Genomic DNA, 24,182 nt, shown 5'->3' with positions numbered 1-24,182 from the left:
GTAATGCCTTTCTCTCTCCTATCCCCCACTGTGATGCCTTTCTCTCTCCTGTCCCCCACTGTAATGCCTTTCTCTCTCCTGTCCCCCACTGTGATGCCTTTCTCTCTCCTGTCCCCCACTGTGATGCCTTTCTCTCTCCTGTCCCCCACTGTAATGCCTTCCTCTCTCCTGTCCCCCACTGTGATGCCTTCCTCTCTCCTGTCCCCCACTGTGATGCCTTTCTCTCTCCTGTCCCCCACTGTGATGCCTTTCTCTCTCCTGTCCCCCACTGTAATGCCTTTCTCTCTCCTGTCCCCCACTGTAATGCCTTCCTCTCTCCTGTCCCCCACTGTAATGCCTTCCTCTCTCCTGTCCCCCACTGTGATGCCTTCCTCTCTCCTGTCCCCCACTGTGATGCCTTTCTCTCTCCTGTCCCCCACTGTAATGCCTTTCTCTCTCCTGTCCCCCACTGTAATGCCTTTCTTTCTCCTGTCCCCCACTGTAATGCCTTTCTCTCTCCTATCCCCCACTGTAATGCCTTTCTCTCTCCTGTCCCCCACTGTAATGCCTTTCTCTCTCCTATCCCCCACTGTAATGCCTTTCTCTCTCCTGTCCCCCACTGTGATGCCTTTCTCTCTCCTGTCCCCCACTGTAATGCCTTCCTCTCTCCTGTCCCCCACTGTAATGCCTTTCTCTCTCCTGTCCCCCACTGTAATGCCTTTCTCTCTCCTGTCCCCCACTGTAATGCCTTTCTCTCTCCTGTCCCCCACTGTGATGCCTTTCTCTCTCCTATCCCCCACTGTGATGCCTTTCTCTCTCCTGTCCCCCACTGTAATGCCTTTCTCTCTCCTGCCCCCCACTGTAATGCCTTTCTCTCTCCTATCCCCCACTGTGATGCCTTTCTCTCTCCTGTCCCCCACTGTAATGCCTTTCTCTCTCCTGTCCCCCACTGTGATGCCTTTCTCTCTCCTGTCCCCCACTGTAATGCCTTTCTCTCTCCTGTCCCCCACTGTGATGCCTTTCTCTCTCCTGTCCCCCACTGTAATGCCTTTCTCTCTCCTGTCCCCCACTGTAATGCCTTTCTCTCTCCTGTCCCCCACTGTAATGCCTTTCTCTCTCCTGTCCCCCACTGTGATGCCTTTCTCTCTCCTGTCCCCCACTGTAATGCCTTTCTCTCTCCTGTCCCCCACTGTGATGCCTTTCTCTCTCCTGTCCCCCACTGTAATGCCTTTCTCTCTCCTGTCCCCCACTGTGATGCCTTTCTCTCTCCTATCCCCCACTGTAATGCCTTTCTCTCTCCTGTCCCCCACTGTAATGCCTTTCTCTCTCCTGTCCCCCACTGTAATGCCTTTCTCTCTCCTGTCCCCCACTGTAATGCCTTTCTCTCTCCTGTCCCCCACTGTAATGCCTTCCTCTCTCCTGTCCCCCACTGTAATGCCTTTCTCTCTCCTGTCCCCCACTGTGATGCCTTCCTCTCTCCTATCCCCCACTGTGATGCCTTTCTCTCTCCTGTCCCCCACTGTAATGCCTTTCTCTCTCCTGTCCCCCACTGTAATGCCTTTCTCTCTCCTGTCCCCCACTGTAATGCCTTCCTCTCTCCTGTCCCCCACTGTGATGCCTTTCTCTCTCCTGTCCCCCACTGTGATGCCTTTCTCTCTCCTGTCCCCCTCCATCCCACTCTCCTCCCCCATCAGGACTCAATATCATGGCAGAACATCTGTCCCAGAGCGAACTGGACTACCCCTTTAAACTGCTGGAGTATTTCAATGGATTCAGAGTCTCAAAGGTTGGACTTTATAATATTTCTTTATCATGTAGATTGACATCCCCTGACCTATGGTAAAAAAACACTGGAAATACAACGTAATGTACAGATATGTAGTTTAGATCTGACAAAATGACATTATGTAAACACCAAAAGATGCTGTCAGACTGCAAGAGTCCTCTGACCCCTGACCCTGACTGTTGCCCCTCCTATCAGGTTATCTTCTCAGCCTGTGAGTTGGGGGTTTTTGACCTCCTGCTGCTGTCCCAGAAGCCTCTGTCTGCGGAGCTCGTGGCCCAGGAGCTGGGCGCCAGCGTGGACGGGATTGAACGCCTTCTGGACGTACTGGTGGGAGTCGACATCCTGGAGGTGGAGCAGATAGACGGGACAGGTGAACCGCTTACACCTTACCACTAACACAGACACGCATACATACATTATAACATTCACACTATACAATCACATTTAATCAATCAATCAAATGTATTTTATAAAGCCCTTTTTACATCAGCAGATGTCACAAAGTGCTGTACAGAAACCCAGCCTAAAACCCCAAACAGCAAGCAATGCAGGTGTTGAAGCACTGTGGCTAGGAAAAACTCCCTTGAAAGGCCAAAACCTAGGAAGAAACCTAGAGAGGAACCAGGCTCTGAGGGGTGGCCAGTCCTCTTCTAGCTCTGCTGGGTGGAGATTATAAGAGTACATGGCCATTAACGCCAGATTGTTCTTCAAGATGTTCAAACGTTCATTGATTACCTGCAAGGTTGTAGACGGTGCAACAGGTCAGTACCTCGGAGTAAATGTCAGTTGGCTTTTCATAGCCGAGCATTCAGAGGTCGAGACAGCAGGTGCAGTTGAGAGAGAGAGCGAGAGAGTCGAAAACAGCAGTTCTGGGACAAGGTAGCACATCCGGTGAACAGGTCAGGGTTCCATAGCCGCAGGCAGAACAGTTGAAACTGGAGCAGCAGCACGACCAGGTGGACTGGGGACAGCTAGGAGTCATTAGGCCAAGTTGTCCTGAGGCATGGTCCTAGGGCTCAGGTCCTCTGGGAGGGTGAGAGGGAGATATAGGATATAACCCCACCCACTTTGCCAAAGCACAGCCCCCACACCACTAGAGTGATATCAACAGACCAACCTACTACCCTGAGACAAGGCTGAGTATAGCCCACGAAGATCTCCACCGCACGAACCCGAGGGGGCGCAAAACTAAATCGGAGAGATAGGTAGCAGCGAGCCCATGTAATGCTTTGTAGGTTAACTGTAAATCAGCCCTAGCCTTAACAGGAAGTCAGTGTAGAGAGGCTAGCACTGGAGTAATATGATCACATTTTGGGGTTCTAGTCAAGATTCTAGCAGCCGTGTTTAGCACTAACTGAAGTTTATTTTGTACTTTATCCGGGTAGCCGGAGAGTAGAGCATTGCAGTAGTCTAATCTAGAAGTGACAAAAGTATGGATTCGTTTTTCTGCATCATTACACACATGTACACATGGATTTTGTATTGTAAATATGTGGTTGTAGAGTAGTGAACTGAGGGCACACCCTTGATTTGTTGTGAAATCTGTTGTGAATGTAATGTCATGTTTTTAATTGTTTAGAACTGCCTTAATTTTGAAGAGTAGCTTCTGCCTTGTAAGGAACTAATGGGGATCCATAATAAACCCCAGGAAGAGTAGCTGCTGCCTTGGCAGGAACTAATGGGGATCCATAATAAACCGCTGGAAGAATAGCTGCTGCCTTGGCAGGAACTAATGGGGATCCATAATAAACCCCCAGGAAGAGTAGCTGCTGCCTTGGCAGGAACTAATGGGGATCCATAATAAACCCCAGGAAGAGTAGCTGCTGCCTTGGCAGGAACTAATGGGGATCCGTAATAAACCCCAGGAAGAGTAGCTGCTGCCTTGGCAGGAACTAATGGGGATCCATAATAAACCCCAGGAAGAGTAGCTGCTGCCTTGGCAGGAACTAATGGGGATCCATAATAAACCCCAGGAAGAGTAGCTGCTGCCTTGGCAGGAACTAATGGGGATCCATAATTAACCCCAGGAAGAATAGCTGCTGCCTTGGCATGAACTAATGGGGATCCATAATAAACCCCAGGCAGAGTAGCTGCTGTCTTGGCATGAACTAATGGGGATCCATAATAAACCCCAGGAGGAGTAGCTGCTGCCTTGGCATGAACTAATGGGGATCCTGTCACGCCCTGACCTTAGAGATCATTTTTATGTCTCTATTTTGGTTGGTCAGGGCTTGAGTTGGGGTGGGCATTCTATGTTTCTGTTCTATGTTGTCTATTTCTATGAGTTTGGCCGGGTGTGGTTCTCAATCAGAGGCAGCTGTCTATCGTTGTCTATGATTGAGAACCATACTTAGGTAGCCTTTTCCCACCTGTGTTTTGTGGGTAGTTGTTTCGTGTTTTGTGTTGCTCTGAGCACGTTCTATGTTGACGTGTTTCGTGCGTGGGTTTTTCTCCGGACTGTTTGAGTCCCCCTGTTTTGGGGCATTTGTTTTGTGTGCTCCCTGTGTTTCGTGGGGTGGCTTATGTTCACTTGTGTGCAATAAATAGCACTACCCTGTACTCTCTGCTTCCTGCGCCTGAATTCGCACCCACTACGCCCAGAGCATTACAGATCCATAATAAACCCCAGGAAGAGTAGCTGCTGCCTTGACAGGAACTAATGGGGATCCATAATAAACCCCAGGAAGAGTAGCTGCTGCCTTGGCAGGAACTAATGGGGATCAATAATAAATCCCAGGAAGAGTAGCTGCTGTCTTGGCATGAATTTATGGGGATCCATAATAAACCCAAGGATGAGTAGCTGCTGCCTTGGCAGGAACTAATGGGGATCCATAATAAACCCCAGGAAGAGTAGCTGCTGCCTTGGCAGGAACTAATGGGGATCCGTAATAAATCCCAGGAAGAGCTTCTGCTGCCTTGGCAGGAACTAATGGGGATCCATAATAAACCCCAGGAAGAGTAGCTGCTGCCTTGGCAGGAACTAATGGGGATCCGTAATAAATCCCAGGAAGAGCTTCTGCTGCCTGGGCATGATGTCATGACTTCCACCGAAGTCGGTCCCTCTCCTTGTTCGGGCAGCGTTCGGCGGTCGACGTCACCGGCTTTCTAGCCGCCGCATATCCATTTTTCATTTTCCATTTGTTCCTTCTTTGTCTTACACACCTGGCTTCACTCAACAAATTACTTGTTTATTATTTAACACTCTGTTCCCCATATTGTGTTTGTGATTGATTGTCTGTTGTAATTCGGTCCGTCTTTGTGGGCTCGTGATTTACTTTGTATATTTGTCTTTTTGAGTAAAGAACTTTGATTACACACTTCTGCTGTCCTTCGCCTGACTCTCTACACCAGCTACACATAGGACCGTTACACATGAACTAATTGGGATCCATAACAAATACAAATAGACCCTTACCACTAACTCCTTAAAATTGCTTTACATAGAGGAACATATAGATGGGACAGGTGACCTAACCCCTGACCCCTAAACTCTACCCTAACCTTCACCCTAACACTTACCTTTAACCTTACCACTTAAAACTAGGACATGTGAACCCCCTAAACTGTATTGATTTTACCACTCTGAACCTGTCCCCTTGTTTTCTCACTCATCATCATTACTATTAGTTAGATGAGTTCTGAAGTGTTATTGTTCTCTTGGTTCTGGTGTTACAGCAGTACTGTTCTCTTGGTTCTAGTGTTACAGCAGTATTGTTCTCTTGGTTCTAGTGTTACAGCAGTAATGTTCTCTTGGTTCTGGTGTTACAGCAGTACTGTTCTCTTGGTTCTAGTGTTACAGCAGTAATGTTCTCTTGGTTCTGGTGTTACAGCAGTAATGTTCTCTTGGTTCTGGTGTTACAGCAGTACTGTTCTCTTGGTTCTAGCCTGTTACAGCAGTACTGTTCTCTTGGTTCTAGTGTTACAGCAGTACTGTTCTCTTGGTTCTAGTGTTACAGCAGTACTGTTATCTTAGTTCAGCATGTTATAGCAGTAATGTTTTTACTTTTCTCTTGGTTCTAGCCTGTTACAGCAGTACTGTTCTCTTGGTTCTAGTGTTACAGCAGTACTGTTATCTTAGTTCAGCATGTTATAGCAGTAATGTTTTTACTTTTCTCTTGGTTCTAGCCTGTTACAGCAGTACTGTTCTCTTGGTTCTAGTGTTACAGCAGTACTGTTCTCTTGGTTCTAGTGTTACAGCAGTACTGTTATCTTAGTTCAGCATGTTATAGCAGTAATGTTTTTACTTTTCTCTTGGTTCTAGCCTGTTACAGCAGTACTGTTATCTTGGTTCTAGTGTTACAGCAGTAATGTTTTTACTTTTCTCTTGGTTCTAGCCTGTTACAGCAGTACTGTTCTAGTGTTACAGCAGTACTGTTCTCTTGGTTCTAGCCTGTTACAGCAGTACTGTTCTCTTGGTTCTAGCCTGTTACAGCAGTACTGTTCTCTTGGTTCTAGCCTGTTACAGCAGTACTGTTCTCTTGGTTCTAGTGTTACAGCAGTACTGTTCTCTTGGTTCTAGCCTGTTACAGCAGTACTTTTCTCTTGGTTCTAGCCTGTTACAGCAGTACTGTTCTAGTGTTACAGCAGTACTGTTCTCTTGGTTCTAGCCTGTTACAGCAGTACTGTTCTCTTGGTTCTAGCCTGTTACAGCAGTACTGTTCTCTTGGTTCTAGTGTTACAGCAGTACTGTTCTCTTGGTTCTAGTGTTACAGCAGTACTGTTCTCTTGGTTATAGTGTTACAGCAGTACTGTTATCTTAGTTCAGCATGTTATAGCAGTAATGTTTTTACTTTTCTCTTGGTTCTAGCCTGTTATAGCAGTAATGTTTTTACTTTTCTCTTGGTTCTAGCCTGTTACAGCAGTACTGATGTGGCCAACCTCTACCTGGCCAAGGGCAGCGCCAAGTCTCTTCATGACATGATCATCTACCAATCACAGACCATCTACCCTCTGTGGAACAACATGGTGCACGCTGTCAGGTGGCTAAACAACAATACAACAACAGACGCTGTATGAAGATGTACTCCCAACTGAATACTAGTTGTAGAGAAAATAGAAATTAAGAATTTCATGTTCATCTACCTCCCATAAACCGTTGCATTACCACAGTTTATCAGGGTTATGTTTTCATATGCTTCTCAGCTGACGGACATTGTGTTTGATGTCTTACAGAGAGGGGAAAAACCAAAACGAAAAAACATTTGGCATCTCACCTGAAGACATCTTCCAAACCATCTACAGGTAGGTGGACTTTGTATCATCATTATCAAGGAAGTAGGGGAATTATAACTATATTCAATATGGTATGTATTGCTGACAGAGAGGCCAACAGCACAACACAATAACAAGTGCAAGTAACTTCAAATATATCCTAGTATGGGTTAGGGTTAGTATTGGTTAGTATACGTTAGGATTAGTATTGGTTAGTATGGAAACCTGAGTGGTTTCCTTCCTCTCCGGCAACTGAGTTAGGAAGGACGCCTGTATCTCTGTAGTGACTGGGTCTATTGATACACCATCCAACGTGTAATTCATAACTTCACCTTGCTCAAAGGGATGTTCAATGTCTGCTTTTTACATTTTTACTCATCTACCATTGTCAACTCAAGATCTTGAATCTTACCTAGCTATCAAAAGGTTTGGTAGGAGACAGGTATTATGGCGGAGCCGGGCAATGTTTGTTCCCTTAGACTGACGGTGTTCAGCAGTGAAAACTATTTTGAATCTGCTGGGGACTCGCGTGCTATTAAGTGTATAATCTGCGACATGTTCGTAGTTGTCACGGGGAAAGGTCCGATGGATACCTTCATTTGTGAAAAATGTATTGAACTTAATGCAGCTAAAGAAAGGATTGTTACTCTTCATGAATAAATACAATTTTTGACCAATCGTCTTGAACTGAATAAAGATTCTATGAGACTATTGGCATCTTTAAATGCTTCCTATCAAAAAGGATCATAAAGGAACGTTCCTGGACTATGGCTGCTCATTGTTGGACTCCAGGTGAGCGTGAATGGATGCGTGTCGGAACCAGATAGAAGGAGTAGAATCGTTCTGGGCGTTCCTGCTTTCTTCCCCCGCGTCCGGACTTAAGACTCTCAAATTGCTTTGAGCCCCTTTCTTCTCCCGGGGACTTAAATGTTCCATGGCTGTGGATGCCCCTCCAGCTACCACTCCCTGTCCTAGTCAATCAACTGCCTGGGCACAGCCTGGACCACCAACAACTCTGTCCCTTTGGCTGTTGTGGCCTGCAAAGACTTAGAGAAGTGTCGGTTCATCTCCGTCTTCCTCCGCTGGGTGAAGTGGCAGACTCAGTAGACACATGACTGGCTGAAGGTCTACTGGCGATCCCAGGCATTTATTTTATTGACAATTTTGATACCTTTTTGGAAACAGAAAACGCTTTTCAGGGATGATGGAATTCGCCCAAATGATATTGGCACGTGAAAACTATCTAATGACTACAAGGCAGCTCTTAGAAATGGACTCTTATGCTCTTTTACTAGCTCTGCTATGGGTAGAAAGGAGGGTGCTGCCCTCCTGTCTCAAGTAATCCCTACTATTATTACGTTTCAACGTCTCAAAGTCTGAAGTTGCGTAGCTAGCTACTAGCCTAGCTGGTAGCTATCAGTATCAAGCTAGCAGGGTTTTCCACAAACAGCTTGAACACAGCCCGCAACGCGGTTAGCCCTTGTGGCTGGGACCGTGGAGGTGTCCCATGCTAATTGTGGCTGTATTCCCTGCTGCTTTTTCCCTGCAGCCTGACCTGGCTGGAACTGCATTGTATAGCCAGCTACCAACGTTAGCCGATGCTGCTACCAACAGTATGTCCAAAGACACTGCTTTTGTGCTCACCGCTGTGAAAGAAGTTAAAGGAGGACACATATTTCTGCTTATCGGATTTTGCAATTTGTGTGAGCTCTTTTTGTTCACTTAGTTGTGAATTCTATGTAAGGGGAGAGACAAAGAAGCCTAGCTGGCCGGTAGTCTCAAATGGAGGTCGCTATTGAACATTTTCAGCGCTGCAGGAGCTGCGTTTTTTTCCTTTATTCCCGGACGATGTGAACCACCTGGACTTTCAATATATCAGCTGTTTGCTTGCAAAGGACTACCGGGACGAAGTGGCTACTCTAAGCAAACAAGTAGTGAACCTACAAAACCTACTGGGGATTCCTACAAAAGTTACTGGGGATTCCTACACAAGTTACTGGGGAATCCACGCCCGCCTGCTTTTTCTTTCTCTTCCACCCCAGTAGCGTAACTCCGCTCTGGCCTGGTGAAAGTGTTGCCACCGTGTCTGTTCTCCACAGCCGACTGGCCGGTACTCTGCAGGGATCCCTCCCGAAGGGTCTCCCCCTTCCCTGGAGAATAGAGCTAGTAGGATGCTCTTGGATGACTTGGGGGATTTCCTGTTTTCGATTCCTATCAACCAGCCATGGCGATATCACTCGCCATGGATGTCGAAAACAGCATCCTGTGGCAACGGGGTCCTCCTTGGAGATGTTAAGCCCAGACCAGACACAGACCAGAAACAGCTTCACCGCCCTGGATTCTGAGGTTCCGGCACCTTCTTTCCCTGGGGGCTTACAATTTGAGATTGAATCTGGTCTGTCTCCCTCTCCAGTGGCTTCTACCTCGAGTTCAGATCCTCAGAACCCCCACCCTCATCAGACCGTGAGGCTGTCTGAGACTCCGGCTCATTCATCATCCACAATGGATAATACAGCTGGCTTGGGTCCATCGGGCCCCACCGCTTTTCAGGCGAAAGAACGGACGGATCTCCTCAGCCATTACACCAGCTGTCGTCATCGGCAACTCTATGGTAAGAAACATCTTGGTTCCCGGGGTAAAAACCCTGTACTATCCTTGAGTACAGGACATTGCAAGGCTGCTTCCGACCATTCTATGACAGATGCCTGGAGATGACGCTATCGTGGTCCATGTGATGTGAAATAACATCAGGAGGGCTAGCTCGGAACTTCTGAAAATTGATTTTAAAGAGCTGATTCTAGCACTGAAAGATTTCCTGGACTACTACCGCATGGCAAGCGGTACCGGAGTGCCAAGTCTAGGACAAAAAGGCTTCTCAACAGTTTTTACCCCCAAGCCATAAGACTCCTGAACAGGTAATCAAATGGCTACCCAGACTATCTGCATTGTGTCCCACCACCCGCCAACCTCTCTTTTTACGCTTCTGCTACTCTCTGTTCATAATATATGCATAGTCACTTTAACCATATCTCCATGTACATACTACCTCAATAAGTCTGCCTAACCGGTGTATGTATATAGCCTTGCTACTCTTATTTTCAAATGTCTTTTTACTGTTGTTTTATTTCTTTACTTACCTACACACACACACACACACACACACACACACACACACACACACACACACACACACACCTTTTTTTTCAACCATTGGTTAGAGCCTGTAAGTAAGCATTACAGGTCTACACCTGTTTTATTCGGGGCACGTGACAAATAAACTTTGATTTGATTTGAAAAGCGACCAATTATTTCAGGTCCGGTACCATCGTTGGGCCGCGGGTGTGAAAGATTCAGCAGGCTACTGGCATTACACAGCTGGCTAAAAGATTAGCGTAGCTCCGTTGGAATGACTTTTATAGATAACTTTCACCTTCTGGAAACAGATGATGCTCTACAGGAATGAAGGAGTCCATCCAAATCATCTTGGCTCCTGGACTCAACGCATTTCAAGGCTGCGTTGAGACTGACTTATCAAGCCCAGCTCAGTTAATCCCTACCATTGTGTCGCTGAGTTGTCATAATGCTCCAGCAAATGTACATTAGCCCAGGGGCGTTGGCAGACACAATGTAAGTGACTTAATTTATGTCCCTCTAACTGCCCTGAATGCATCCTTCTGCTATTGTATTGTAATCATGTGCCTATGAACCAGAGTTATACTGTTAACACTGAGGCGATGTACCCTAGTAGGAAGTCAACTGTGTGCAGCTCACCCTGCACTATCAGCTCAATTATAAAAAAACATGAGCATGTCCACTTCTGATAAGCTTCCCGGTAAAGCAATAAAAACAGTCCAGCATCCCAGAAAAGTGCTAAAAATAACAACAATGCAGCCTAAGAAACAAGGTTCATGAAGTCAGCATCTTGCAAGTAACATATAACTGTCACGACTTCCGCCGAAGTCGGCCCTTCTCCTTGTTCGGGTGGTGTTCGGCGGTCGACGTCACCGGCTTTCTAGTCACCATCGATCCATTTTTCAGTTTCGTTTTGTTTTGTCTGTATTGTACACACCTGGTTTCAATTCTCCCCATCATGTTCCCTATTTAACCCTCTGGCTTTCATTTATGTTTGTCCGTGATTGTTTGTGCGTTAGGTGTTGTATTTGATACGTGTACGTATCTGTTTCTTTTCCATTTGTGGAATTGTGCATTTATGTTGAGTAAAAACTCTGTGGTTTCGCTCAATACTTGTGTCCTGCGTTTGACTCCAAATATTCTCCGCACACAACCCTGACAATAACATTCATGTTCATACTCTGAAACTCACTTAGATAATAGCTGTGATGATACAGTGGTAGCAATACATGGTTATAACATCTACAGAAAATACATAAATGCGGTGGTGTGGTCTACTCAGCAAACTGGATGCAGTCTATCACAGTGCCATCCGTTTTGTTACCAAAGCCCCTTATACCACCCACCACTGTGACCTGTATGCTCCAGTCGGCTGGCCCTCGCTATCTATTGGTCGCCAGACCCACTGGCTCCAGGTCATCTATAAGTCTATGCTAGGTAAAGCTCCGCCTTATCTCAGCTCACTGGTCACGATAACAACACCCACCCGTAGCACGCGCTCCAGCAGGTATATCTCACTGGTCATCCCCAAAGCCAACACCCCCTTTGGCCGCCTTTCCTTCCAGTTCTCTGCTGCCAGTGACTGAAAAGTAATGGCAAAAATCGCTGAAACTGGAGACTTATATTTCCCTCACTAACTTTAAACATCAGCTATCTGAGCTGCTCACCGATCGCTGCTCAGGGTTAGGTTGGGTTAGAGTTTGTATGGGTTAGGGTTAGGTTGGGTTAGAGTTTGTATGGGTTAGGATGGGTTAGAGTTAGGATGGGTTAGGGTTAATATGGGTTAGAGTTAGGATGGGTTATTATGGGTTAGGGTTAGGATGGGTTAGAGTTAGTGTGGGTTATGGTTAGGTTGGGTTAGGGTTAGGATGGGTTAGAGTTAGGTTGGGTTAGAGTTAGTATGGATTGGGATGGGTTAAGGTTAGGATAGGTTAGGGTTAGGTTGGGTTAGAGTTAGGTAGGGTTAGGGTTAGTATGGGTTGGGATGGGTTAACTTCCCTGGGATATGTGGGACGGTAGGGTCCCACTTGGCCAAAAGCCAGAAAAAATGTAGCGCGCCAAATTCAAATATATTACTATAAAAATCAATCTTTCATGAAATCACACATGAAAGACACCAAATTAAAGCTACACATGTTGTGAATCCAGCCAACATGTCGGATTTCAAAAAGGATTTACCGCGAAAGCACACTAAACGATTATGTTAGCTCAGTACATAGCCACAGAAAAACACAGCCATTTTCCCAGCAAAAGATAGTAGGCACAAAAAGCAGAAAGAGATAGAATTAATCACTAACCTTTGATGATCTTCATCAGATGACACTCATAGGACATCATGTTACACAATACATGTATGTTTTGTTCGATAATGTGCATATTTATATCCACAAATCTCGGTTTACATTGGTGCCATGTTCAGAAATGCCTCCAAAATATCCGGAGAAATTGCAGAGAGCCACATCTAATAACAGAAATAGTCATCATAAACTTTGATGAAAGATACATGTTTTACATAGAATTAAAGATACACTTCTTAAAGCAACCGCTGTGTCAGATTTCAAAAAAACTTTACGTAATAAGCACACCATGCAATAATCTGAGACGGCGCTCAAAAATAAAATAAAATTCTCCGCCATGTTGGAGTACACAGAAATACGAAATTACATCATAAATATTCTCATACCTTTGATAAACTTCATCAGAATGCACTCTCAGGAATCCTAGTTCCACAATAAATCGTTGTTTTATTCGATAATGTCCATTACTTATGTCTAAGAAGCTACTTTTGGTAGCATGTTTAGTGCACATGTCCAAACGCTCGCGCAGATGCAGGCGAACTCGGACGAAAACTTCAAAAAGTTATATAACAGGTCGAATAAACTGGTCAAACTAAGTAGAGAATCAATCTTCAGGATGTTGTTATCATAACTATCCAATAAAGTTCCAACCGGAGAATTCCTTTGTGTCTCTAGAAGTTATGGAAAGCAAGACGATATCGTTTGGAATACGCGTGACCAGGAACTGGCATTCTGCCAGACCAATGACTGAAACACCTCCCATCCGGCTCAACATCACACTAGAGGCTTCATTCCACGTTCTACAGACTGTTGACATCTAGTGGAAGGCGTAGGAAGTGCAAACAGATCCATATCTTACAGGGAATTGAATAGGCGATGAGTTGAACATTGACCAGTCTCAGAATTCTCACTTCCTGTTTGGATTTTTTCTCAGGTTTTTGCCTGCCATATGAGTTCTGTTATACTCACAGACATCATTCAAACAGTTTTAGAAACTTCAGAGTGTTTTCTATCCAATAGTAATAATAATATGCATATATTAGCATCTGGGACAGAGTAGTTCACTATGGGCACGCAATTCATCCAAAAGTGAAAATGCTGACCACTATCACAAAGAAGTTAAGGCTAGGATGGGTTAGAGTTAGCTTGGGTTAGGGTTAGTATGGGGTTGGATGGGTTAAGGTTAGGATGGGTTAGGGTTAGGTTGGGTTAGAGTTAGGATGTGTTAGTGTTAGGACGGGAGGCCAAGACATTCATCTCCTTTTTGTGCTTTAATTCAACCAAAGCTCCATTGAACATTTTGCCTTGGGGGGTTTAGGGTTGGGGTAAGGGTAAGGGTTAACAATTTGCCTTGAGGGGTTTAGGGTTGGGCTTAGGGTTAACAATTTGCCTTGAGGGGTTTAGTGTTGGGCTTAGGGTTATTAATTTGCCTTGAGGGGTTTGGGGTTAGAGTTAACAATTTACCTTGAAGGGTTTAGTGTTTATATCTGAGGGTTCTGTGCTCTGAAAGTCTCCCTCACTGCCAGTTCATTCTGTGTTACAGATAGAAGGAGCATCAACATTTATTCACTGGACCTAAACATTAGCACATAATACAATAGAATGTTATAAATTCATTTTTTCATTAATTTAATAGTTTGCATTAATTATAATTACATTTGGAAACGTGTACTATATATTGCAACAGGTTCTAGTGAGGATAGTAGCATTGTAAAAACCATGCAGGTATAGACAGTATCTATATAGATCTATAGTAGAGGATCATTATGGTTCCAGACAGGGCCTCAGTCAGAGACAGTATCTAAATAGATCTATAGTAGAGGATCGTTATGGTTTCAGACATAACACACAATAGAAGATGGACATAATGGAAGCTTTAGCTGTAGGCCAGAACACTGGTCCTCCTGGTGGTTTAACTACAATGTTAGTTGTAGACCCAGTGGTCCTCCTGGTGGTTTAACTACAATGTTAGCTGTAGACCAGAACACTGGTCCTCCTGGTGGTTTAACTACAATGTTAGCTGTAGTCCAGAACACTGGTCCTCCTGGTGGTTTAACTACAATGTTAGCTGTAGACCAGAACACTGGTCCTCCTGGTGGTTTAACTACAATGTTAGTTGTAGGCCCAGTGGTCCTCCTGGTGGTTTAACTACAATGTTAGCTGTAGACCAGAACACTGGTCCTCCTGGTGGTTTAAGTACAATGTTAGCTGTAGTCCAGAACACTGGTCCTCCTGGTGGTTTAACTACAATGTTAGCTGTAGTCCAGAACACTGGTCCTCCTGGTGGTTTAACTACAATGTTAGCTGTAGTCCAGAACACTGGTCCTCCTGGTGGTTTAACTACAATGTTAGCTGTAGTCCAGAACACTGGTCCTCCTGGTGGTTTAACTACAATGTTAGCTGTAGTCCCACTGGTCCTCCTGGTGGTTTAACTACAATGTTAGCTGTAGTCCAGAACACTGGTCCTCCTGGTGGTTTAACTACAATGTTAGCTGTAGACCAGAACACTGGTCCTCCTGGTGGTTTAACTACAATGTTAGCTGTAGTCCAGAACACTGGTCCTCCTGGTGGTTTAACTACAATGTTAGCTGTAGACCAGAACACTGGTCCTCCTGGTGGTTTAACTACAATGTTAGCTGTAGTCCAGAACACTGGTCCTCCTGGTGGTTTAACTACAATGTTAGCTGTAGGCCAGAACACTGGTCCTCCTGGTGGTTTAACTACAATGTTAGCTGTAGTCCAGAACACTGGTCCTCCTGGTAGTTTAACTACAATGTTAGCTGTAGTCCAGAACACTGGTCCTCCTGGTGGTTTAACTACAATGTTAGCTGTAGTCCCACTGGTCCTCCTGGTGGTTTAACTACAATGTTAGCTGTAGACCAGAACACTGGTCCTCCTGGTGGTTTAACTACAATGTTAGCTGTAGTCCAGAACACTGGTCCTCCTGGTGGTTTAACTACAATGTTAGCTGTAGTCCAGAACACTGGTCCTCCTGGTGGTTTAACTACAATGTTAGCTGTAGTCCAGAACACTGGTCCTCCTGGTGGTTTAACTACAATGTTAGCTGTAGTCCAGAACACTGGTCCTCCTGGTGGTTTAACTACAATGTTAGCTGTAGTCCAGAACACTGGTCCTCCTGGTGGTTTAAATACAATGTTAGCTGTAGTCCAGAACACTGGTCCTCCTGGTGGTTTAACTACAATGTTAGCTGTAGTCCAGAACACTGGTCCCCCTGGTGGTTTAACTACAATGTTAGCTGTAGGCCAGAACACTGGTCCTCCTGGTGGTTTAAGTACAATGTTAGCTGTAGTCCAGAACACTGGTCCTCCTGGTGGTTTAACTACAATGTTAGCTGTAGTCCCACTGGTCCTCCTGGTGGTTTAACTACAATGTTAGCTGTAGTCCAGAACACTGGTCCTCCTGGTGGTTTAACTACAATGTTAGCTGTAGACCCACTGGTCCTCCTGGTGGTTTAACTACAATGTTAGCTGTAGTCCAGAACACTGGTCCTCCTGGTGGTTTAACTACAATGTTAGCTGTAGTCCCACTGGTCCTCCTGGTGGTTTAACTACAATGTTAGCTGTAGTCCAGAACACTGGTCCTCCTGGTGGTTTAACTACAATGTTAGCTGTAGTCCCACTGGTCCTCCTGGTGGTTTAACTACAATGTTAGCTGTAGTCCAGAACACTGGTCCTCCTGGTGGTTTAACTACAATGTTAGCTGTAGTCCAGAACACTGGTCCTCCTGGTGGTTTAACTACAATGTTAGCTGTAGTCCAGAACACTGGTCCTCCTGGTGGTTTAACTACAATGTTAGCTGTAGTCCAGAACACTGGTACTCCTGGTGGTTTAACTACAATGTTAGCTGTAGTCCAGAACACTGGTCCTCCTGGTGGTTTAACTACAATGTTAGCTGTAGTCCAGAACACTGGTCCTCCTGGTGGTTTAACTACAATGTTAGCTGTAGTCCAGAACACTGGTCCTCCTGGTGGTTTAACTACAATGTTAGCTGTAGTCCAGAACACTGGTCCTCCTGGTGGTTTAACTACAATGTTAGCTGTAGTCCAGAACACTGGTCCTCCTGGTGGTTTAACTACAATGTTAGCTGTAGACCAGAACACTGGTCCTCCTGGTGGTTTAACTACAATGTTAGCTGTAGTCCAGAACACTGGTCCTCCTGGTGGTTTAACTACAATGTTAGCTGTAGGCCAGAACACTGGTCCTCCTGGTGGTTTAACTACAATGTTAGCTGTAGGCCAGAACACTGGTCCTCCTGGTGGTTTAACTACAATGTTAGCTGTAGTCCAGAACACTGGTCCTCCTGGTGGTTTAACTACAATGTTAGCTGTAGTCCAGAACACTGGTCCTCCTGGTGGTTTAACTACAATGTTAGCTGTAGTCCCACTGGTCCTCCTGGTGGTTTAACTACAATGTTAGCTGTAGTCCAGAACACTGGTCCTCCTGGTGGTTTAACTACAATGTTAGCTGTAGTCCAGAACACTGGTCCTCCTGGTGGTTTAACTACAATGTTAGCTGTAGTCCAGAACACTGGTCCTCCTGGTGGTTTAACTACAATGTTAGCTGTAGTCCAGAACACTGGTACTCCTGGTGGTTTAACTACAATGTTAGCTGTAGTCCAGAACACTGGTCCTCCTGGTGGTTTAACTACAATGTTAGCTGTAGTCCAGAACACTGGTCCTCCTGGTGGTTTAACTACAATGTTAGCTGTAGTCCAGAACACTGGTCCTCCTGGTGGTTTAACTACAATGTTAGCTGTAGTCCAGAACACTGGTCCTCCTGGTGGTTTAACTACAATGTTAGCTGTAGTCCAGAACACTGGTCCTCCTGGTGGTTTAACTACAATGTTAGCTGTAGACCAGAACACTGGTCCTCCTGGTGGTTTAACTACAATGTTAGCTGTAGTCCAGAACACTGGTCCTCCTGGTGGTTTAACTACAATGTTAGCTGTAGGCCAGAACACTGGTCCTCCTGGTGGTTTAACTACAATGTTAGCTGTAGGCCAGAACACTGGTCCTCCTGGTGGTTTAACTACAATGTTAGCTGTAGTCCAGAACACTGGTCCTCCTGGTGGTTTAACTACAATGTTAGCTGTAGTCCAGAACACTGGTCCTCCTGGTGGTTTAACTACAATGTTAGCTGTAGTCCCACTGGTCCTCCTGGTGGTTTAACTACAATGTTAGCTGTAGTCCAGAACACTGGTCCTCCTGGTGGTTTAACTACAATGTTAGCTGTAGTCCAGAACACTGGTCCTCCTGGTGGTTTAACTACAATGTTAGCTGTAGTCCAGAACACTGGTCCTCCTGGTGGTTTAACTACAATGTTAGCTGTAGTCCAGAACACTGGTCCTCCTGGTGGTTTAACTACAATGTTAGCTGTAGTCCAGAACACTGGTCCTCCTGGTGGTTTAAATACAATGTTAGCTGTAGTCCAGAACACTGGTCCTCCTGGTGGTTTAACTACAATGTTAGCTGTAGTCCAGAACACTGGTCCCCCTGGTGGTTTAACTACAATGTTAGCTGTAGGCCAGAACACTGGTCCTCCTGGTGGTTTAAGTACAATGTTAGCTGTAGTCCAGAACACTGGTCCTCCTGGTGGTTTAACTACAATGTTAGCTGTAGTCCCACTGGTCCTCCTGGTGGTTTAACTAGAATGTTAGCTGTAGTCCAGAACACTGGTCCTCCTGGTGGTTTAACTACAATGTTAGCTGTAGACCCACTGGTCCTCCTGGTGGTTTAACTACAATGTTAGCTGTAGTCCAGAACACTGGTCCTCCTGGTGGTTTAACTACAATGTTAGCTGTAGTCCCACTGGTCCTCCTGGTGGTTTAACTACAATGTTAGCTGTAGTCCAGAACACTGGTCCTCCTGGTGGTTTAACTACAATGTTAGCTGTAGTCCCACTGGTCCTCCTGGTGGTTTAACTACAATGTTAGCTGTAGTCCAGAACACTGGTCCTCCTGGTGGTTTAACTACAATGTTAGCTGTAGTCCAGAACACTGGTCCTCCTGGTGGTTTAACTACAATGTTAGCTGTAGTCCAGAACACTGGTCCTCCTGGTGGTTTAACTACAATGTTAGCTGTAGTCCAGAACACTGGTACTCCTGGTGGTTTAACTACAATGTTAGCTGTAGTCCAGAACACTGGTCCTCCTGGTGGTTTAACTACAATGTTAGCTGTAGTCCAGAACACTGGTCCTCCTGGTGGTTTAACTACAATGTTAGCTGTAGTCCAGAACACTGGTCCTCCTGGTGGTTTAACTACAATGTTAGCTGTAGTCCAGAACACTGGTCCTCCTGGTGGTTTAACTACAATGTTAGCTGTAGTCCAGAACACTGGTCCTCCTGGTGGTTTAACTACAATGTTAGCTGTAGTCCAGAACACTGGTCCTCCTGGTGGTTTAACTACAATGTTAGCTGTAGACCCACTGGTCCTCCTGGTGGTTTAACTACAATGTTAGCTGTAGTCCAGAACACTGGTCCCCCTGGTGGTTTAACTACAATGTTAGCTGTAGTCCAGAACACTGGTCCTCCTGGTGGTTTAACTACAATGTTAGCTGTAGTCCAGAACACTGGTCCTCCTGGTGGTTTAACTACAATGTTAGCTGTAGTCCAGAACACTGGTCCTCCTGGTGGTTTAACTACAATGTTAGCTGTAGTCCAGAACACTGGTCCTCCTGGTGGTTTAACTACAATGTTAGCTGTAGTCCAGAACACTGGTCCTCCTGGTGGTTTAACTACAATGTTAGCTGTAGTCCAGAACACTGGTCCTCCTGGTGGTTTAACTACAATGTTAGCTGTAGTCCAGAACACTGGTCCTCCTGGTGGTTTAACTACAATGTTAGCTGTAGTCCAGAACACTGGTCCTCCTGGTGGTTTAACTACAATGTTAGCTGTAGTCCAGAACACTGGTCCTCCTGGTGGTTTAACTACAATGTTAGCTGTAGACCAGAACACTGGTCCTCCTGGTGGTTTAACTACAATGTTAGCTGTAGTCCAGAACACTGGTCCTCCTGGTGGTTTAACTACAATGTTAGCTGTAGTCCAGAACACTGGTCCCCCTGGTGGTTTAACTACAATGTTAGCTGTAGTCCAGAACACTGGTCCTCCTGGTGGTTTAACTACAATGTTAGCTGTAGTCCCACTGGTCCTCCTGGTGGTTTAACTACAATGTTAGCTGTAGGCCAGAACACTGGTCCTCCTGGTGGTTTAACTACAATGTTAGCTGTAGTCCAGAACACTGGTCCTCCTGGTGGTTTAACTACAATGTTAGCTGTAGTCCAGAACACTGGTCCTCCTGGTGGTTTAACTACAATGTTAGCTGTAGTCCCACTGGTCCTCCTGGTGGTTTAACTACAATGTTAGCTGTAGACCAGAACACTTGTCCTCCTGGTGGTTTAACTACAATGTTAGCTGTAGTCCAGAACACTGGTCCTCCTGGTGGTTTAACTACAATGTTAGCTGTAGTCCAGAACACTGGTCCTCCTGGTGGTTTAACTACAATGTTAGCTGTAGTCCAGAACACTGGTCCTCCTGGTGGTTTAACTACAATGTTAGCTGTAGTCCAGAACACTGGTCCTCCTGGTGGTTTAAATACAATGTTAGCTGTAGTCCAGAACACTGGTCCTCCTGGTGGTTTAAATACAATGTTAGCTGTAGTCCAGAACACTGGTCCTCCTGGTGGTTTAACTACAATGTTAGCTGTAGTCCAGAACACTGGTCCCCCTGGTGGTTTAACTACAATGTTAGCTGTAGGCCAGAACACTGGTCCTCCTGGTGGTTTAACTACAATGTTAGCTGTAGTCCAGAACACTGGTCCTCCTGGTGGTTTAACTACAATGTTAGCTGTAGTCCAGAACACTGGTCCTCCTGGTGGTTTAACTACAATGTTAGCTGTAGTCCAGAACACTGGTCCTCCTGGTGGTTTAACTACAATGTTAGCTGTAGTCCCACTGGTCCTCCTGGTGGTTTAACTACAATGTTAGCTGTAGTCCAGAACACTGGTCCTCCTGGTGGTTTAACTACAATGTTAGCTGTAGACCCACTGGTCCTCCTGGTGGTTTAACTACAATGTTAGCTGTAGTCCAGAACACTGGTCCTCCTGGTGGTTTAACTACAATGTTAGCTGTAGTCCAGAACACTGGTCCTCCTGGTGGTTTAACTACAATGTTAGCTGTAGTCCAGAACACTGGTCCTCCTGGTGGTTTAACTACAATGTTAGCTGTAGTCCAGAACACTGGTCCTCCTGGTGGTTTAACTACAATGTTTGCTGTAGTCCAGAACACTGGTCCTCCTGGTGGTTTAACTACAATGTTAGCTGTAGTCCAGAACACTGGTCCTCCTGGTGGTTTAACTACAATGTTAGCTGTAGTCCAGAACACTGGTCCTCCTGGTGGTTTAACTACAATGTTAGCTGTAGTCCAGAACACTGGTCCTCCTGGTGGTTTAACTACAATGTTAGCTGTAGTCCAGAACACTGGTCCTCCTGGTGGTTTAACTACAATGTTAGCTGTAGTCCAGAACACTGGTCCTCCTGGTGGTTTAACTACAATGTTAGCTGTAGTCCAGAACACTGGTCCTCCTGGTGGTTTAACTACAATGTTAGCTGTAGTCCAGAACACTGGTCCTCCTGGTGGTTTAACTACAATGTTAGCTGTAGGCCAGAACATTGGTCCTCCTGGTGGATTAACTACAATGTTAGCTGTAGGCCAGAACATTGGTCCTCCGGTGGTTTAAACATTCAGGAGCCTTACTGCTGCTGGGACGGAGGATCGTTTGGCTCTATTTCTTTTGTCCCCCGGTACCCTGTAATGTCACCCTGAGGGGAGCAGCTCAAACCCCTAGTGAAGAGGATATTCTTTCAGTCCATCAGTACCTTGTGGGGTTTTGTGAAGCCAGCTGTCTGCTGTTTCAGGTCAGAGGAGGAGATGCTGAAGTTTATGGGTCTGATGAACTCAACATGGATCCTGGATGGACACGACATCGTCACAGCCTTCGACCTGTCCTGCTTTAAGGCCATGGTGGACCTTGGAGGTAGGTGACCCTAAACCAAACCCTGAACCTAACCCTAACCCTGAACCTAACCCTAACCCTAACCCTAACCCTGACCCTAACCCTAACCCTAACCCTGACCCTGACCCTGACCCTGAACCTAACCCTAACCCTGAACCTAACCCTAACCCTAACCCTAACCCTGACCCTGACCGTAACCCTAAACCAAACCCTGACCGTAACCCTAAACCAAACCCTAACCCTAAACCAAACCCTGACCCTGACCCGAACCCTGAACCTAACCCTAAACCCCCTGACCCTAACCCTGACCGTAACCCGAACCCTAAACCAAACCCTGACCCTGAACCTAACCCTGACCGTAACCCGAACCCTGAACCTAACCTTGACCCTGACCCTAACCCTGAACCTAACCCTAATCCTAACCCTGACCCTAACCTTGACCCTGACCCTAACCCTGAACCTAACCCTAATCCTAACCCTGAAGCTAACCCTGACCCTGAACCTAACCCTGACCCTGACCCTAACCCTGACCCTCGATGGTAGGTAAATGGATTATTTTCCATTTATAAGGTTATTATAATCTATATGAAGTTTTATGCAGCAGCACTCACAACAAAACATAATGATAGTAATATTTTTTACCTGTTAGTTGTCATGGTGATATTCAGTTGTCATACTGATAATGTGTGGTGGTGATATTGTGTGGTGGTGGTGATATTGTGTGGTGGTGGTGATATTGTGTGGTGGTGATATTGTGTGGTGGTGGTGATATTGTGTGGTGGTGATATTGTGTGGTGGTGATATTGTGTTGTGGTGATATTGTGTGGTGGTGGTGATATTGTGTGGTGGTGGTGATATTGTGTGGTGGTGGTGATATTGTGTTGTGGTGATATTGTGTGGTGGTGATATTGTGTGGTGGTGGTGATATTGTGTGGTGGTGGTGATATTGTGTTGTGGTGATATTGTGTGGTGGTGGTGATATTGTGTGGTGGTGGTGATATTGTGTTGTGGTGATATTGTGTGGTGGTGATATTGTGTGGTGGTGGTGATATTGTGTTGTGGTGGTGATATTGTGTTGTGGTGATATTGTGTGGTGGTGATATTGTGTTGTGGTGGTGATATTGTGTGGTGATGGTGAAATTGTGTGGTGATGGTGAAATTGTGTGGTGGTAATATTGTGTTGTGGTGGTGATATTGTGTGGTGGTGGTGATATTGTGTTGTGGTGGTGATATTGTGTGGTGGTGGTGATATTGTGTGGTGGTGGTGATATTGTGTGGTGGTGGTGATATTGTGTGGTGGTGGTGATATTGTGTGGTGGTGGTGATATTGTGTCGTGGTGGTGATATTGTGTGGTGGTGGTGATATTGTGTGGTGGTGGTGATATTGTGTGGTGGTGGTGATATTGTGTGGTGGTGATATTGTGTGGTGGTGGTGATATTGTGTGGTGGTGGTGATATTGTGTGGTGGTGGTGATATTGTGTGGTGGTGGTGATATTGTGTGGTGGTGATATTGTGTGGTGGTGGTGATATTGTGTGGTGGTGATATTGTGTGGTGGTGGTGATATTGTGTGGTGGTGATATTGTGTTGTGGTGGTGAAATTGTGTGGTGATGGTGATATTGTGTGGTGGTGGTGATATTGTGTGGTGGTGATGATATTGTGGTGGTGATATTGTGTGGTGGTGGTGATATTGTGTGGTGGTGATATTGTGTGGTGGTGGTGATATTGTGTGGTGGTGGTGATATTGTGTGGTGGTGGTGATATTGTGTGGTGGTGGTGATATTGTGTGGTGGTGGTGATATAGTGTGGTGGTGGTGATATTGTGTGGTGGTGGTGATATTGTGTGGTGGTGGTGATATTGTGTGGTGGTGGTGATATTGTGTGGTGGTGGTGATATTGTGTGGTGGTGGTGATATTGTGTGGTGGTGATATTGTGTGGTGGTGATATTGTGTGGTGGTGGTGATATTGTGTGGTGGTGGTGATATTGTGTGGTGGTGGTGATATTGTGTGGTGGTGGTGATATTGTGTGGTGGTGGTGATATTGTGTGGTGGTGGTGATATTGTGTGGTGGTGGTGATATTGTGTGGTGGTGGTGATATTGTGTGGTGGTGGTGATATTGTGTGGTGGTGGTGATATTGTGTGGTGGTGGTGATATTGTGTGGTGGTGGTGATATTGTGTGGTGGTGGTGATATTGTGTGGTGGTGATATTGTGTGGTGGTGGTGATATTGTGTGGTGGTGATATTGTGTGGTGGTGGTGATATTGTGTGGTGGTGATATTGTGTGGTGGTGGTGATATTGTGTGGTGGTGGTGATATTGTGTTGTGGTGGTGATATTGTGTTGTGGTGGTGATATTGTGTGGTGGTGGTGATATTGTGTTGTGGTGGTGATATTGTGTGGTGGTGGTGATATTGTGTGGTGGTGATATTGTGTTGTGGTGATATTGTGTGGTGGTGGTGATATTGTGTGGTGGTGGTGATATTGTGTGGTGGTGATATTGTGTTGTGGTGATATTGTGTGGTGGTGGTGATATTGTGTGGTGGTGGTGATATTGTGTGGTGGTGGTGATATTGTGTGGTGGTGGTGATATTGTGTGGTGGTGATATTGTGTGGTGGTGGTGATATTGTGTGGTGGTGGTGATATTGTGTTGTGGTGGTGATATTGTGTTGTGGTGGTGATATTGTGTGGTGGTGGTGATATTGTGTTGTGGTGGTGATATTGTGTGGTGGTGGTGATATTGTGTGGTG

At 45.7% G+C, this 24,182-nt stretch overlaps 1 protein-coding gene across 4 annotated transcripts in view; it reads left to right on the top strand.

The window, feature by feature from the left end:
• The window catches only part of asmt2 (acetylserotonin O-methyltransferase 2), a 52,633-nt gene that overhangs the window by 19,245 nt on the left and 9,206 nt on the right, over positions 1 to 24,182 (top strand). For all 4 annotated transcript variants that reach the window (XM_071382446.1, XM_071382448.1, XM_071382445.1 and 1 more), the window contains 5 exons: positions 1,674 to 1,765; positions 1,961 to 2,135; positions 6,615 to 6,744; positions 6,938 to 7,006; positions 21,335 to 21,453. In XM_071382446.1, the coding sequence (XP_071238547.1) occupies positions 1,685 to 1,765; positions 1,961 to 2,135; positions 6,615 to 6,744; positions 6,938 to 7,006; positions 21,335 to 21,453 (574 nt within the window). In that variant the 5' untranslated portion in view covers positions 1,674 to 1,684. The remainder of the gene's footprint in view (positions 1 to 1,673; positions 1,766 to 1,960; positions 2,136 to 6,614; positions 6,745 to 6,937; positions 7,007 to 21,334; positions 21,454 to 24,182) is intronic.

Source organism: Salvelinus alpinus, chromosome 34, assembly GCF_045679555.1.
Source record: "Salvelinus alpinus chromosome 34, SLU_Salpinus.1, whole genome shotgun sequence".
NCBI lineage: Eukaryota > Metazoa > Chordata > Actinopteri > Salmoniformes > Salmonidae > Salvelinus > Salvelinus alpinus.
The sequence above is the reverse complement of the archived record's forward strand: the minus strand, read 5'-3'. Positions and strand labels throughout refer to the sequence as shown.